Source organism: Pinus tabuliformis, chromosome Q, assembly GCF_031772625.1.
Source record: "Pinus tabuliformis cultivar Carrire ecotype Pingquan chromosome Q, CPIR1, whole genome shotgun sequence".
NCBI lineage: Eukaryota > Viridiplantae > Streptophyta > Pinopsida > Pinales > Pinaceae > Pinus > Pinus tabuliformis.
The window spans coordinates 900,245,923-900,260,545 of NC_142296.1; the positions used below are offsets into that span (position 1 = coordinate 900,245,923).

General features: G+C 39.2%; 1 protein-coding gene across 1 annotated transcript in view; it reads left to right on the forward strand.

Moving 5' to 3' along the window:
• Positions 1–14,623, forward strand: part of PDE312 (Nucleic acid-binding, OB-fold-like protein) — a 399,789-nt gene that overhangs the window by 342,579 nt on the left and 42,587 nt on the right. Inside the window, exons 12-13 of the mRNA XM_089387580.1 lie at positions 11,951–12,263; positions 12,378–12,464. Of these exons, the coding sequence (XP_089243706.1) occupies positions 11,951–12,263; positions 12,378–12,440 (376 nt within the window). The 3' untranslated portion in view covers positions 12,441–12,464. The remainder of the gene's footprint in view (positions 1–11,950; positions 12,264–12,377; positions 12,465–14,623) is intronic.

The following is a 14,623-nucleotide window of genomic DNA, read 5'->3' on the forward strand; positions in this document are numbered from 1 at the left end:
AAGATATCTCAGAAGATTCTTGGCACCAATCAAGTGAGGCTCAACCAAATATGAGCTCACCATGCTAACTGCAAAGCAATGTCCGGATGGAAGTTCACCAAGAACATCAATGTGATTGAGTTTATGAAACTCAGAGGCATTTCCCAAATCTGGTCCGACATCACTACCATATAACTTCTGAAAGTTAATATCCTCGAGGTAGTCACAGGCTTGCAGTTTATCATTCCACATTCAGAATCCAAGTCCCTCTTACTTCTGCAAATGAGAGGGTCTGCACCTGTCAGAAATAGGTCATCCTTATGAGGTGCCAGTATGAGAGGTCTATCATCTACAACCTTCGAGTAATGGTTTGGATCGATTTCACTCCTAGTGAATCTTAGCTTCATCAAACATCGATCAATCCTCTCATACTACGTCCGAGGTGTTTTGCTTCAAGCCATAGAGGGCTTTCTTCCACCTGTATACATGAGATTCCTGTTCATGAATCTTAAACTCCACGGGTTGTTCCAAACCTGTGGACCTGCTACATGAGGGGAATGGTCCCCTTGTAAGATTTTCCTTCGGTACACCTCAGACATGTACCTTCATGCTCTTTTTCAATTCAGGTATCCCGGTCACCATCTGACTCATAGACCTCCAATGCTGAGTCAATGGACATGGTCCCCAGTGGACTTGATACAACCCTGAACTCTAAAACATCTTTAAAAAATCTATTTTCAAACACATACCTTTCCATCGATGAGTGCCATCCTAAAACCTTAAACTTCCATTTCCGAGATGGACACCAGGTTCTTCTTGCGATCAGGTACATAAAAGAGATTTTGGGGTTCCTTGCTTTCTTTGAAGAGTCTACCATTTCCTTGATGACCTGCATTACTTATCATTCCTCTGATCATTGAAGATGTCCCTGGAATGATTGTTATCTTCATCAAGGGATGTGTCTTTGCTATTCGGACACTCCTTTGCATGATGGCCTAACTTATTGCAACCAAGGCATCTGCCTTTCCTTCCACCCTTAGATCTAAACTTCCCAATGAAGTGATCTTCTGTTGTGCCATTCTAATAATATTCTCTGCTTCCACTTCACCCTTAGTGAACTTAGAAGAGAGATGTGGAACTCATTGATCCTTTTGTCTTGTCCCTATTGTCTTTGGTGATTACTCTTTCACTCTTGCTTGGGCATTGTCTTCACCTCAGCTCTAATACCATGTTAATTTTAGGTATGTTCTATGCTAGAGAAATTTATTTCAATTTCTTTTCCACATTAGCAATCACATCAGCATAAAGTAAACTGCAGATAGAACATAAATATAAATCGCAGAAGACAAGCCAAGACAAGAGGACACAAGATGTGGCGCTAGCCAAACACAAACCCAAATGTGGGAAAACCCTTGATCAATTCTTCTTTTATGTTCTTTAAAGTTCAACAGAGAAAGTGAGAGAGATAGATAGTATATTTATAATAGAAGTCAACACTTTGACTTTTGATATCTGCATGAAATCAGTTGAAGACATACTCGTTCACCTCTCATAGTGCTGCATCTCATCTATTTGCCGCACATTATTGTGTGGCACCTTGTTGTACTGTCACATGTGTTGAAACTTGATGACTGAGCTACTCTCATCTTCATGCTGCTCATCATGCTGCATCTTCCATGGCCTTATTCATCATCAAGCTGCCCATGCTCATGATCTCATTCATCATTATGTTGCCCATGCTCATATCATCATGCATCATTATGCTGCCTATGCTCATATCATCATGCTGCTTATTATGTTGCCCATGATCTCATACATCATGTTGCCCATACTCATATCATCATGCATCATTATGCTACCCATGCTCATATCATCATGCTGCTTTTTATGCTGCCCATGATCTCATACATCATGCTGCCTTTCCTTCAGAGACATGCTCTCGCTGTTTCGGCAGTTCCCGGTAGTTCCGACTTTTTCGGCAGTTCCGACAATTCTGGAATTTCCGGCTTTTCTAGCTTTTGCGGCTTTTTCGGCTTTTCTGGCTTTTCCAATATTTCCGACTTTTCCGGTGTTTCCGGATTTTCCTGCAGTTCCGGATTTTTCAGCAGTTTTGACTTTTCCGGCTTTTCTGGCTATTCCTTAGGATCTCTTCTCCTACTAAAACCCAAAGACAAGTATAGAGAGGAAGAGATCCAAGTGTGTGTAGAAATGACTTGAAGTCCTCTTCTATTTATATTAAAACATAGAGGTTGAATAGACATGACTGTTGGGCTTCCGAACCTACATAAGTTGTTGGCTGACTTAACAATTTGTCCATAACATAAATAAATTCATAACTTCATAAATACTTATCGGAATCGGATGATCTTTAGATCAATCTTACACCTCTCGACGAGAGGGATCTAATAAAAATATCATCTGCCATAAATAATATGACCCACATGGAGTTTGGCCCTAGTTGCCAATTTTAACCTAGCTCTGAGATCAAACCTTGCCCTGTTGTTCCCTAGGCTAGTATATTATAGGATCAATTTGACACCTTTAAGTGGAAATTCTTGTTTTGATCCTTTCCCCTTCCTTGCCTGGGTTAAGATCACCATTGGTTGCTAGACTCCCTCTCCTTAACCTAGGCTAGGTCCACTTGGTCCCGTGTGGTCCCATACCTTTGAAAAGTTAATTCTTCAAGAACCACTGGGGAAATCAAGTTCATTAAGATTTTTGGGACTGGGAAAATCCTTTACAAGGCATATTCCTCTAACCTAGCCCTTAAATTCTCACCTCCTTATCCTAGAAAGCTACCTTCGTGAACACGAACTGACTGAACTTGAGACACGGTGAACGCTACCTGAAGCGGAATTCTATTCACATTATATGAATAGTGTTTGGATGGTCTTAATGCACTTTGTATATAATGTTTGGTGAAGATCTTTAGCGCAGCGGAATTCTGTTCATGCCTTCCAATGATCAATAGTATATCAATAGCGTTTGGATGGTTTTAATACACTTTGTATATAGTGTTTGTTGTGGTTGCTAATATATATATACCACACTGTTGCGCTACCATAGTGTTGTTTTTTATAAAGCTGTTTTCAAAGTGAGTAACATAGTTAACGCTCTTGCGTTTGACTGTGTTTAATATATTACTTGAGGCCAGAATACATTTTGATATCAGAATCAATTTTCTTTTAGCAGCAGAAGTATTTTTACAGCTCTTGGATTTTACAATGCATTCAATCATATCTATGGTGGGAATAGTTCTCACTGGTAAGGAGAACTATCCTGAATGGTCCCAGATGATAAAACACACCCTCATTTTGAATGAGTTGTGGAAAGGAGTGTGTGTCGGAGAAGGAGGCAATGACCCAGTACATGCTACCTCAGACAAAGAGCTCGTCATTTGGGAAAACAAGAACAACAAAGCTTATGCATTAATCGCGACATCTGTAAATGAAGAGGTGAGTCGCCATATTTTGTCATATTCAACTGCCTTTGAAGCCCTACAAAAGCTGAAAGAACTCTATGACTCACATTCTGCACTTGAAGTTGTCCAACTCATGATTAAACTCTTCACTCTTGAACTGCAAAATAATGATCCTCTTGCTCTTGCATCTGAAGTAAAGTCTATAATGCATGATATCAATCTACTAAGGTTGAATTGGATTTTCCTCTTATTGCTACTTACTCCAATTATCTTGAGTCATTGCAAGCAAATGGAAATCTCAAAGATATAACCTTTGACTCTCTTGTGAAAAACTTTGCTAAAAGAGAGAAAGCTTTTGGAAAGAAGACAGCCCCTGAATCTTCTGAAGAGACTGTGTGCCTTGCTCATAAAGAAAGCATCCTGCTCAAGATTCTACAAGAGGAAGAGGTGGACGAAGAGGAAGAGGAAGATATTTCAGAGGCAGGGGGGGCAAACATTCTCAAGGAGAAAAGGCAGATCTGCACTGCATTCGCTGCAAAAGAAATGGATCACATGATGCCTCTACATGCAAGCTACCATGGGATAAAATTGAGCAGAAAAGAAACCAACAGAAAGGTAAAACTGATGATACAGACAAAGGTAAAGCACCTGAATCTGCTCACTATATTGAGGCACAATGTAACATTGGAGTAAATGAAGATTTGTTTAATGCTTCACTTGCTTCTTGGAAAAATGATTGGTTGCTTGATTCAGGAGCAACCTGTCACATGACTCATAGATTTTTTTTTTTTGAAGATTTTACTGACAATGTTGATGGAGCAGTATACTTTGCAGATCAATCAAAAATCAAGCCATCAAGGCTTGGCACAATCTGGCTTAAACTGCCTGGTCTTCCAGACTTTCTTCTGGATCATGTTCTATATCTCCCACAACTCAAGAGAAACTTGTTGTCCTTGGTCCACATCTGCTAGCAAGGTCACTCCATTCATATGTTTGATGGCAAGCTTGAGGTAAGAAAAGCATCTGACCACTCACTTGTCATGAGGGGAATAGAAGAAGAAAGGCTTCTCAAACTGCAAGGAACCTCTGCTCATGCACAACATTTCTCATATATTTCTCATCATGAAGAAGGTACACTTCCATCAAGTTTATTATGGCATGCTAGATTTGGACATTTAAACTATGACAGTCTCCGCTTATTGAAGAAAAATGGTGTTGCTGGTTTGCCTACAACTCCTAGGAAACTTAAACAATGTGATGCTTGCATTCTAGGAAAGCATAGCAAACAGTCTTTTCATGATTCACATTCTAGAGCACATAGGAAGCTTGAACTCATTCATTCAGATTTATGTGGTCCAATGTCTGTTCCTTCTGCAAATGGAAATAAATATATCATGACATTTATTGATGACTACACCAGAATGTGTTGGGTTTATTTATTGAAGAACAAATCTGATACTTTTCAAACATTCAAGAATTTTCATAAATGGATTGAAAATGATGCACAATCTCATATTGGGTCTATTCGCACTGATAATGGAAAAGAATATACATCAAATGAATTTGAAAACTATCTTTGCCAACATGGGATCAAACATCAAACAACTGTGCCTTATAATCCCCAACAGAATGGTGTAGCTGAAAGAATGAATAGAACAATCTTGAATATGGTACGATCCATGCTTTTCTTCAAAAATGTAAAGATAATGTTTTGGGTTGATGCTGTTCTATGTGCTGCATATATAAAGAATAGATGTCCATCTAATGCTATAAGAAGCAAGACTCCTTATGAATTGTGGTATGGACATGTTCCTTCGGTAAAACATCTCAGGGTCTTTGGTTCCACCTGGTATGCTTTGATACCAAAGGTACATAGAAACAAACTTGGTGCTAGAAGTCGTAAGTGTATTTTCCTGGGGTATTCAAACACCTCCAAAGCATACCGCCTCTGTGATGAAGTAAATAAAAAGTTTGTTGTATCTAGAGATGTAATTTTTCTTGAATCATCCAAATCTGACAATGTTGTTGAGCGGCAACTTGATCGCTTGGATAGATTCGCAAAAACAAAATCATTTCAAGAATTTGATAATCAGATTCCACATCTTGAAGGGGGGATTTATATTCTAGATCAACATGTGGAATCTTCTTCTGAAGAACACTCTCCCCCGAATGAAACTCCAACAACAGATGATGCTTTAAGTGATGTAATTGATAGAATTGGGAGACTCAATCTTGATTCAGTCCCAACTCAATCAACAGAGAAGCCTGGACCATCTCAGAAAGGTCCCCGAAAGTGGCTGACAAAGACACTTGAAAGTGTTCATCCTGATGAAATTGGAAAAACAGGAACTAGAAATTCAAACCGACAAAATGGAGGTGATGTAGATGACTCTAATTCACCTGTTGATATGGATGTTTCTTATGATTGTGAATTGAACTTGTCTACAGATTTTGAACCAACTTCCTTCAAAGAAGCTGCTTCTCATGATGAATGGAAAGAAGCAATGCAAAAGGAGTATGATGCCCTCATAAAGAACGGCACTTGGAAGCTGGTTGATCCTCCATTTGGAACCAAACCAATTGGCTGCAAGTGGGTCTACAAGAACAAGTACAAAGCTGATGGCTCACTTGACAAGCACAAAGCTAGGCTTGTGGCAAAAGGTTTTGCACAGAAGGAAGGGGTCGATTATGAGGAAAATTTTGCCCCCACAGCAAAATGGGCTACCATCCGGACACTCTTTGCACTAGCAACTCAGAACGGTTGGAAAGTCCATCAAATGGATGTAAAAACTACTTTCTTGAATGGAGATCTAAAAGAGAATGTTTTTATGTCCCAGCCAGAAGGTTTTGCTGTGAAAGGACATGAACATAAAGTATGCAAACTTGTGAAGTCCTTGTATGGCCTCAAACAAGCACCGCGAGCCTGGTATGAAAAACTAACTGAGCATCTTCTGAAACTCAATTTCAATCATTTTGATCTTGATGATGCAACTTTATTTGTCAAGAAAGTTGGCAAAACAGTTGTATATCTTGTGGTATATGTAGATGATCTTTTAATGACAGGGAACAATGAAAGCTACTTGCATCCATAAAGAAGGAATTGGGAAAAAGTTTTGAAATGATTGATTTGGGCTATGTTCATTACTATCTTGGCATTGAAGTAACCCAACATCCAAAGTCCATATTTCTTTCTCAAAAGAAATACATTGGAGATCTGTTGAACAGGTTTGGCATGACAGAGTGCAATCCTCTTACTACTCCAATGGAACAAAACTTGAAGCTCACATCTATTAAAGGAAAGGAATTTGAGGATGCAACAAAGTATAGACAGCTTGTAGGAAGTCTCAACTACCTAACTACCACTAGACCAGACATTTCATTTGCTGTTGGAATCCTATCCAGGTTTATGCAAAAGCCTTGTGAGGGACATTGGTCTGCTGCAAAAAGAGTTCTAAAGTACTTGAAGGGAACTCAAGACTTTGGAATCAAGTACACACAGGTGGATGACTTCAGTTTAATCAGATACTCTGATTTAGACTTCGATGGAGACAAAGAAATTGGGGTATCTACTTCAGGATATGCTATGAGTCTTGGATCAGGAGCCGTCTCCTGGAGATCACGCAAACAATCAGTTCCAACAGATTCCACAACAGAAGCAGAATACTTGGCAGCAGCTAAAGCAACAAAAGAAATTGTGTGGCTCAGAAAAATTCTTGAAGATTTGCAGGAAAACAAGTACAATCAACTCCACTCATGATTGACAACACCTCTGCAATAAAGTTGGCCAAGAACCCAAAGTTCCATGATCGAACAAAGCACATTAATACTAAATATCATCTGATTCGACATCATGTTGAGGCCAAAACAATCCATCTCCGTCATTGTTTCACAAATGAGCAAATTGCAGACATCTTCACCAAAGCGCTTGGAAGAGAAAAGCTTGAAAGATTCAGAATGATGCTTGGACTCACCAACATCCCTTCAGATTAAGGGGGGGAATGTTGACACCTAATCCTCACGATTGGGTGAATTCATGTAAATAACTAAATTAGGAATGTGAACAGTCATCAGGAGATGAACTGAACAGTCACACCCTTTTGTATATAACAATAACATACCTGATGGAATAACACGAATCAATTTTACTTCCTATTGGAGTTACTGCATGGCTTGATAGCTTTGTACCTTGCTTGTAGAGCAAGTAAGCTCCAGTCTTAACCTCCTTCTAGGAAAAGGATCATTAAGGTCACTTTACATCCATTTGTTGACCCATCCTTCAGAAGTGACTTTCCATATACCGGGTCTCCTCCCATCGGTGAAAGTCCGTAAAGAGTAGGGAGTCTTAGCTAAAGGTGACAGTGGGCTAAGTCTCCATTGTTGCCGTTGACCTAACATTTGTCCCTTTAGGAGTCCCTTTTAGGCCATCTGCTAGTTTGAGTAGTAACAGGAACATTACAGTGGATTGAATCCATCTGAATTCTACATAGCATCTAGGTGTATGCACTGTAATCGATTTGATACAAAATTCATATGAAGTCATCCAGATTCCACACAGTTTATTATTCAACAAACTATACATAGAAACATACAAATTTAACAACAAAAGCACATATCAGTGACGGTGCTTATCTATTAAAATAAGTTGTGCATGTGGAATGGTTGTAGAGGAAAAACTTTCCTCCCAGCTTGATATCCACAGCCAATATAACACCTGAGTTGGGCTATGAGGCAAAGAGGGCAAAAATCTTCCTATTGGTAATCTCTCTTAGACCAACCCAAAATAGTGTGGGCATGATCCTTGTCTGACTATAACAACTGCAATGAATCCCAACACTCATTGAATTGGTGTGTATTCAATTAGCACCCTCCGTTGACACTAATTTAGCATGTAGGAATCTCAGTGGCAACACTCACACTAGCTGGACCATCCAGCTGTTGGATCCTTTTGTTGTATGGGGAACCCTTTAGAGCCAAGCTACAATTTTGGTAAGTGCCATTGTTAGGGAAACCAGATCTCCTTCTAGGTGAATTTAGGAAAAAATAACAACACAAGGTTATCAAGTTCACAACACAAGATTTAGACTAATGGAAGCAATCTTCTCAGGCTCTTGTGCTGACTACAACCAACTCTCTATGCAACAATAGTACTCTCAATCTCTTCACGATGTGGTAGTCATAGAAATTTCAACAACGAAATCAACGGTCTTGCATAACATAGTAAAAACTATGGTGTTAATTTTGGCAACTAGGGCAAAAATTCGCCTTGGACAACTCATATGAGGCAGTTGATTGCTGAATTTTCTAAGTCTATCCATTAGAAAATTAATCTAGATGCTGCTGGTTTATTTCTTCTACTTGTAAATTCTGAACAAGTTATTTAAAACATTTAAATACCAAAATAAACACAATACAATCAGAACATCTACAGATCATCAGCTGAAAGAAAACAAACACACAAGTGACACTGTTATTTTTGGACAAATGTCCCCGGAAAAACCTAATGTGGGAAAACCGGTGCAGCTATTCTGAGGGTTTATTATTATGCAGTATTTCCTTGAGTACAATTGGGTTCCTAACCGGCTCACTTGACAGAGAAAAATACACAACAACAATACCTCTATATTCAGAAATAGGTATTCAAAAAACCTGTCCCATGAAACCCTCTCCGGAGACTCTGAAGCTTAGCGATGGCCCTTCTGGCCTCTGCATCAGCCCTAGGACCCTCTGCATCAACCCTCTGAGGCATTGCACAACCTCTGGGACCCTCTGCATCACTCCAGCAGCCTCTGCATGGATGACACAATCCCTCTGGCCTTTGCGCTCTCTGCTGGGCTCTGTGTGGCCTAAACTGGCTACTTCTCTCGCTCTCCCTGCTTCTTCCCTGGTCTCTTAGTACTCTCTCTACCTCTCTGTCCAGTACTCATTTCCCCTCGTTGCTGATCACTGATTCAACTTTGCTTAGAAACCCCGCTCTAGAAAAATGAATGACTGATCACTCTAGTGTGTTCTCCAACTGACCCTCAAGTCTCCTCTTATACTTTTCTCGTTGGTCCATCAACAACCAAAATTAAATCTCTAATCAATGGCTAAGATTAGATTTGGCTTGATCCATGACTTTTGGAACCTTCTAACCCAGTTTTATATTAATACCCATTAATATTTTATTTTTCCTAAGTTTAGACTTAGGAACTCCATTAAAAATATTAATTATTTTAATATCTCCCAAACCGGTTAAAATCTGCCCAAAGCATTATGGGTCTTGGAGATCTCATGTGCTTTAGCCTCTCCACCAATTTTCATGGCTAGAGTACATCCGATGCTACCTCAAATCAACACTGATATTTTTTTTTGGATTCCTCTCTCTGAGAGGTGTAGGATTGATCTAAAGATCATCCCATTTTGACATGTACACATGGAATTGTGAATTTATTTTGAGTATGGACAAATTGTCAAGGTTGGCCAGCAAACTCATGTAGGCTCAGAAGCCCAACAGTCACATCTATTCATACTCAACATTTGCATATAAATACATGGTGCTTTCTCTTCATTTGGACACTTCATTCACTCATGCATCTCTCTTGATTGGGTACGGATTTCTAAGGTTTCTCTCTCTCCACATGTGCGAAGAAGGGATTGTTCTTTTGCTGTCCCTGCATTGACCAAAATTGACCGAAAATTGCCAAAGGCTGATTTGACTTGTGTTGACCAGCATTGACCTGTTTTGAGTGCGGTTTTGGGTGGAGGATTTCTGTTTGGGCAGGCTGCAGTTCTGGGCACGAAATCTGAGGAGTTTGACCTCTGTTTGACTAGCGTTGATTGTGCTAGGGCTTGTTGCTACATTGACTTTTTTTACCAGGTTTGACTGGACTTTTTTGCACTGTTCTTGGGCTGATTTGTCTTGCTGTTGGAGGCCGATTTGACTGGGTTTGACCAAGCTGAATTGGAGGAAGAATTCTGCCCTGTTGACCAGTGTTGACTTTCTAGTTAGGGCTTGCTATTACTATTGTTTCACTGATCAGATTTCACTTTGATTGGGCAAGTGAAAAATGTATATTGTACTCTCTCTCTCTCTACTGAACTTTTGAAGAATTATAAGAAGAATTGATCAAGGGTTTCCCCACATTGGAGTTTGTCCCTGGCTGGTGCCATATCTTGTGTCCTTTTGTCTTGGATTGTCTTTTACTGTTATTGTTTATGTTCTATTTGCATTTTACTATCATGATGATGTGATTGCTAAACTGGATATTGATATTGGGCTGATAAAGAAATTGAAGTAAAATTGCTCTAAGCATAGAACATACCATTATTATCCTAAAATTAACAATGAGCATACAAGAGGCAACCTAAAGCACAAAAAGAAATGCCCAAAGTCGAATCGTTGGCTTTTATATGAAAATGTGCATACCATCTTTCCATATTTCAAAGGCGAGCCTATGCCTTGACAAGTGGTAATGTCACTATTCACCTTTCTATCTCATGCCCATTTCTCCTCTCCTCACTTCATAGTCCTTCCTCATGCCCCTAGGTGAACATTTGCACATGCATTGCATACTAACATTTCATGTGGTTACATTGTGGTAAGTTGTAACATCACTTTATATTTTGACTTAATGTGTGTCAAAATGCCTATTCCTAATGTTCTCTAGTGCAGTCTTGGCCTTCAGTTCTCATTAGGAACCTTTACAAGCATATGTACAAATTTACATCATGTTTGTTTCTATACCTAGCCCACGTGACTCCATGCGCAAGATAAACTACCACGTATACTCAATATTATCATATTACATATCTGAGTATGTTCAATAAAGAGGTCAAAATTGGGGTGTTACATAAGGTCATGTTTCAGTTGTTTCAATATGAGTTGGCTTTCCTTGAGGAGATCATGAGTTGGCACTCAATTGTCTACATTTGTCCAAATGCGGGGTCACAACTGTATAGGGTATTAAATGATGCATTGTACCAATTTTCTACTAAATGCCAGCTATACAACATTCTATTTTTTTGTCCTTTTTTTCATTCTATTTTTGTATATATTTTACCCTTTCATTGGAGGCACTGCCTCCCTTGAGAGGTTGCACATGTTGTCTTTGGTGATCTAATCTTTGATTTCTTTTGGTTAGCTGCGGGTGAGCTTATAGATATAACAATTATCCACAGAAAAATGGTCATTCTATTAGACATCGGCTAAATAATTAATTTGCTTGCTGAAACGTTGATTTGACTTATATTTGGTGAGGTTAAGAATCATTAAAAAAAGATATTGGAATATTGGATGTGGAGTTATTTTATTGAAAATCTACTCTGGAAATGACAAATACCGCAGATTTGCTTCTCTCTATCTCTCTTAATGTTAACATGTCTTTCGTTTCCATTTTCGTATAGATAAGAGCTTTTGTGCCATGAAATCTGCACTTACATTGTCTATCTAGTTGTGAAACTACATTTTTCTTAGATCATCTTGAAGCAGAACTATATGGATTATCTGTGATTTTGTTCATATATTGCACGTCACTTTAAGACTGAAAAATGTTATTATTTTCCTCTTTGTAGCCGCCTAGAATTGGGACTTCCCATAGAAGAACCAGGCAAATATGTTGATGACAGTTTCTGGGGAAAAAATCGCTATGACCCTCGGAAAGCAAGATGCCGAAGTGATTACTGGGGGGACCCTAAGGACCCGAAGTCGGATTCTAAAAAGAAGAGTGTGTCCAAAGATAGAGGGATGCCAAAGAAAGAGGTTATGAAAGATGGTATGCAAGATGATTTTGCAAAAGCCAGCTGGACTACAGCCACAGGAAATAAGCCCCTTGTAAATGGAACAGAATCTTTAATGACGGGGAATGTCCAAGGCATGTTTGATCAGGTATAGCTTTTCTCCTTCAGTATATTGTTTTCTCTCATGTCTATTTTGTTGTTAGAACTTCAATTATAAAGGAATTACATGTTCTCAACAATTAAAATATGTCCATAAATGCAGCCTAGCGGGAATAATGACAAGGAAGGGAAGGACTCAGGATCATCAGACAAACAGGATGAATGATTTATCCAACATTCTTGCTGCAAGGTTGATTATTGTATCAAGGCTTCCAATTTTATATTTTCCACTCTAACAAATGAAACAACTATTATGCTTCATTTGACTACTATTTTGTTCAGAAGGAAAATCAGATATTATGGGAACTAAGATATTGGTGCTGAATGCTGCAATACTTCACAGCTTTAATCTTCCTGATCACAAGCTCTTATCCTTCGACTATATCAGTTTGGATTAACTGCAGACAATGATACATTAACAAGAACATTATACATTGCTGCTGTTACCTTGGAATAATAGCATCTTTACCATCCAAGGCAGTTCCTGTAGTCTGTCTAGCCCCAATGTTTTACTCCATTTTCACCCATGTGAATGATATACACCTTTAGAATATGGATGTTGAATCCTTATAGGCTCCACTGTGTTTGTCTAGAAATTCCTTATTGCATTTCTTAAATCCTGAGTGTGACCTACCAAGGGGTAACTACTTCAGAGGCACCCACACAAGGATGTTGTATTGCTGATTGCATGAGCTCTTTTACTCATATTCTCCAGACTTAACAATTCTCTCAGTTTCTCCTTCAGATATGTGATTGTGCTAGTTCAGCTATGGTATATCAGACCTACTCCCTCACAACTCAGATGACAGAAACACTTATGGATGGTACTTTACGGTTTTCACTATTCTCTATTTGATATTACATGCATTGGTTTGATACTTGGATGTGGTGTTATAACTTCTAAGTTAGCTATGAAAGTGATAAACAATGCAATGGATCCAATAACACTTCATAACATTTTCAGTTTCATTATTTTCATCATCATACCTGTTGCTGCAAAATCTTGCACCTTGGTGCAAAGCCTTTACCAAGCAAGGAACTTGCACAACAACACAGGGTTGTAACCACTCTCACTCAAGCAACAACCCCTCTTCTATTTTAGTGGTGAGAACCAGCCACCACAAGGAAGGCTTTGTAGGACTCGGGGATCAAATAACCCTAGAAGGGCTAATGCAAAGTGCCCCCCAAGGATCCTACAAACCAACCCACCAATTCCTATGCTTGTAAAGGTTAGGCTAAGGTGGAGGTTGAGTAAAGAGCAAGCAGTAGGGTTCACAGGGCCTGTGGATCAATCACAAGGCTATCCAAACCAAGGGAGTCTCAATACAGTCCTGGAACACAACCACGGCTCAGTAAGAAGGCGGATTTAACATCCATCTGATGGACTTCCCATTTGAAAGAGGCAACAAGGGAAAGAACAAGTTGGACAGAGTTCATTTTGGCACTAGGGGAGACGGTTTCAGTATAGTCAATTCCTTCAATTTGTGAAAAACCGTTAGCAACGAGACGAGCTTTATGTTTATCAACTTTTCCATCTGGTCCAAATTTGGTTCTGTAAACCCATTTGCATCTAACAAGTTTTCGTCCCTTTGGAAGATGAACAAGGTCCCATGTATCATTTGCCAATAGTGAACAATATTCTTCATTCATAGATGCATCCCAATCTGGATGGCCTGAAGCTTCTGCAAAGGTGTTAGGATCATAATTTGCTGAAGCTTGAGCCAGTAAAGAAGAGGCTCTATCGAACTGAGAACGTGTACGACGCTGATCTGTAGGATCACTTGCAAGAGCACTTGCTGCATCCTGAGTAGCGCGGACCCATTTTGGAAACTGAGGAGGATCGCGAGAAGGTGGGGGAGGATTGTCATCCTGGCTCTCATCATCTGAAGAAGGAATATTTTCAGAAGTAGAAGAGATAGAGAGAGGTGGCACATCTGCCGAACTAGGCTCGTAGGCCGATATATTTTCAACAAACGTTACATCTCTTCTAATGATAACATTTTTGGATTTAGGTTGAAAAAGTCTATATCCTTTGACATCTTCAGAATATCCAATAAAAATACATTTTTCACTCTTAGGTTCTAAGGCTTTATGTTTCTCATCTGGAATATGGACCCATGCTTCACTTCCAAAAACATGAAAGTGACTTACATCTGATTTAATTGAGCTCCATGCTTCTTTTGGAGTGATATTCTTTAAAACCTTAGTAGGAGTACAATTTACTATGTAATTTGCACAGTTAATTGCTTCTGCCCAAAAATTAAGACAGTCCTTTAGATTGAAGCATACAATTAGCCATTTCCTTTAAGGTGCGATTCTTCCTTTCAGCTACACCATTTTGCTGTGGAG